The sequence below is a fragment of the Entamoeba nuttalli genome, assembly GCF_000257125.1.
Source record: "Entamoeba nuttalli P19 unplaced genomic scaffold asmbl_5848, whole genome shotgun sequence".
Taxonomy (NCBI): Eukaryota; Evosea; order Mastigamoebida; family Endamoebidae; genus Entamoeba; species Entamoeba nuttalli.
In genome coordinates this window covers 1-3,307 of record NW_008577722.1, presented here as the reverse complement: position 1 = coordinate 3,307, position 3,307 = coordinate 1, and the positions used below count along the sequence as shown (strand labels likewise).

The 3,307-nt window shown below is 25.9% G+C and overlaps 1 protein-coding gene across 1 annotated transcript; it reads right to left on the bottom strand.

Annotated features, from left to right (window-relative positions):
- Nucleotides 1–517: 517 nt before the first annotated feature.
- Nucleotides 518–1,867, bottom strand: ENU1_141010 (hypothetical protein; the record flags this gene model as incomplete). Its single annotated transcript, XM_008860318.1, has 1 exon — nt 518–1,867. One exon carries the CDS (start codon nt 1,865–1,867, stop codon nt 518–520), a length of 1,350 nt encoding a protein of 449 aa, XP_008858540.1.
- Between the last annotated feature and the right edge of the window lie 1,440 nt (nt 1,868–3,307).

Sequence of the window (3,307 nt, the reverse complement as noted above, 5' to 3'; positions counted from 1 at the left end):
TTCTTTTTTCCAACTTCAATATCTTTAACAAGTGCTTCTAATGGCTTAACAATTTCATTAAGAATTTTATTAGCTGTTTCAAGATGTTTTTGACCAATTTTTTCACTTTCACTATTAATTGTTTCAAGCATAGCCTTTAAAGTAGATTCAGTTTTATCAACAGGATTTTCTTTATTAAATAATGAAGTTTTCATTGGGACAGTACTTTGAGTATGAATACCTTTACCATATTCATTTTCTAAACTAGCTCGTTCTTTAAAATAAGCAATATAGGCTTTAGTGAGAATGACAATATTCTCCATTTTTGTTGAAACAGCTGGAAATTCATAAATAAGGTTAGTAAAATCAGACATAATGAAATGATTAGTAAGTTCTTTTTTGTACAATCACGATGACTTGTCACTTTTTGTTAATGGAAATAAGTTCTCAAAATAGACTTTCTGAATGGTTTTCTTTTTGTTTCTTTTCAAACAAAAGTTTCAATATCATTTAAATTATTGTGTTGAGTATCAATTAGCTAGACTAGTTGGCAATGGAATAACCCAAGTTGAGTTAGTGAATCATTATTCATAACTAAACTAAAGTCAAAATCATTAAATGGATCACACCTAACAGTAATAATACCATCAAAATTATATTGATGATTAATGTTATCACAATGACAATCAATAACTCTTTTACCATCATATGTTCTTGCTATATGGAGTGTTTGTTCATGTGAATTACTAACAACAACAGATTCTCCTCCATTACAATAATAACCACGACAAAATGAATTATTATCCCATCTTCGTTCTAATTGCATTTTTATTCCTTTTTGAGCTCTAAGGTCAATTGACTCAACATAATTATCACAACCAGCAATAAGAATATTTAAATCATTTTCTGAGAATATTGTTGTTACTAATAATGTTTCTCCAGTATATTGTATTACTGGAATAGAGCAATCTGTTCTAAGATCCCATATTGCTGCACAAGAATCAAATGAACATGTTGTAAATAAAAATGGATTAGTATTAGAAAACTTTGCTACATTAACATTTTCATTATGTAAAGATCCATAAACACGTTCTAATTGATGTGTTTCAAAATCAAAAAGATTTACATTAGTTTCAAATCCTGAAGTAATAAATTTTGAACAATTACAATTAAGATGTACAGAAGTTATTCGTTCTAAATTATCTATTGTTAATAATGGTTCTTTTCCTTTTGAAAAATCATAATAACATAACTTTCCTGTATCACTACCAATAATACAATTATTTGCCATTGACATTTCTGAACACCAACAAATCCCATATGGTGAAGAATTAAAAGGAGAATTTATTTGTGTTGATGTATTTGATTGAAGATCATAAAGATATATTTTTCCATTTAAACAACTTACAATAAGTTTTCCTGGAATACATTTATTATATTCTATTTGTCTTGGAACTTCAATTTCTGGCATTAATTGTTTAAATGGTGTCTCATTAAATCCATATAATGCTGATACAAATGAACTATAATTTCTTTGTATTTTACCTAATGGAGTATGGTGGATGTAGTTAAGAATTGGAGTATGTTGTAATGGAATTGATACTTCATCATTAACAGATTGTGCAACTAGTCTTCTAACTGTTCCATCAATTCTCTCTTTATTAAATACAACAAGAAGTGGTAAAAATAAAATAAGAGTTCTAATATAAACATCACTATCAAACAATAATGGTGCAGGTGTATTATTAATTCTTTCATAATATTCTTTTTGTGTTTTAAATAATTTTCCTCTTCTTCTTTGAAAACGTGTTCTTTGAAGAGCTTGTCTGGGATCTACTAACTTTGTATGAGTAGAACGTGGAAGTTCTAGGCATGTTAATGTTGTCATTTTATAGAGTGATCTTATTGTTTGTTTGTTATCTTCTAATGGACAATTGACAAGACAAAGTGATTTAAGCTCTGGTAACGGAGGGATTAATAAAATAGGGTTTGATGATGCATTAAGAAATTTAAGTGTAGTAAGATGAATCAATGGAGATAATGAACTTATTTGGTTGTTAGAAACATCTAATAGAGTCAGTGGAAGTGATATAAGTTCATCCAAATGGTTAAGTTCAGTATTGTTGAATTTCAATGACACTAAATTCTTAAAGCTTTGAATTTGGGGAATAAATCCACCATTATCAACTGTTCGATTATTTAATTATTTTATTCTTTCTCAAATAACTCTTGACAAACTAAAAGACGAATCATCTGAGCATATTGATGTTGTGTTTGGATTATCTTCATAATATTCATATGAGTAATATCGTGGATGAATCATCTCTTTTTGTTTTAAATAACATTTTTAGTTTTGTATTTTATTTTTGACTTGAATTGAAAATAAATATCATTCATAATCTGGACCTCAATTATCTGTCTTGAAACTTCAACATAAACATTTAACCACATACTAAAGATAGTTATGAACAGTTATTTACATAATTTGATTTAAGAAAAAGGTTGCTATTTTAATAAGCATACTTTTTTTATTTTGATATTATTTTATTCTCTTTGAGTATTTAGAGTATGAAAAAATGTGTCATCTTCTTTGTTGAGTTCAAAAAAAGTTCATATTCTTTTAAGAATAAATATAAGAAATTTGATAAAGATATCATCAGTCAAATTAAAATATGATTAAAAAAAATATTAAAATTCAATACTCAATAGTTTTTAATTAGTTTATTTGTTGTCTTCTGATAACTCGTCTATGATACTAATTCATATAGTATTTATTGATAATTCATAATATAGTGTATAGAGTAGTTACAGGATAGGTATAAGTAACAATACCACAATGGGAGTAGATTTATCAAGAAAGAAAATAATATTATGATTATTTCACTAATACGTTAGTCTCATTTTTGATAAAAAAGTCACCACTAAACAATTATTCATTTGTTTATTACAAAATAAGTAAGTTAAAAATACAAAGACATAATCATTAAATATTTACAAAAATATATTTTTTATTGAATGATAAAACAACTCTACAGAATAAGATTATTTATACTAACTTTTATTGAGTTGATAAACAAATTATCACTAAAGAATTGTCTTTGAACTCTAATGAACTTGCTAAAGGTCTTTAGTGAAAAGATGGTATAATATTTTATTGAACTAAGAAAATACTGTTCTATTAATTATCTTAGAAGATATTTCTATTAAGAACAACTAGTCCTTATTGTTTCAGTTAAAGTTATAGGAAGAACAAAGGTATCATTAAATTTAAGTATAAACAGAAAGGTAATTTGAATAAATTACCAAAGAGACATGATATTCTAAAAAA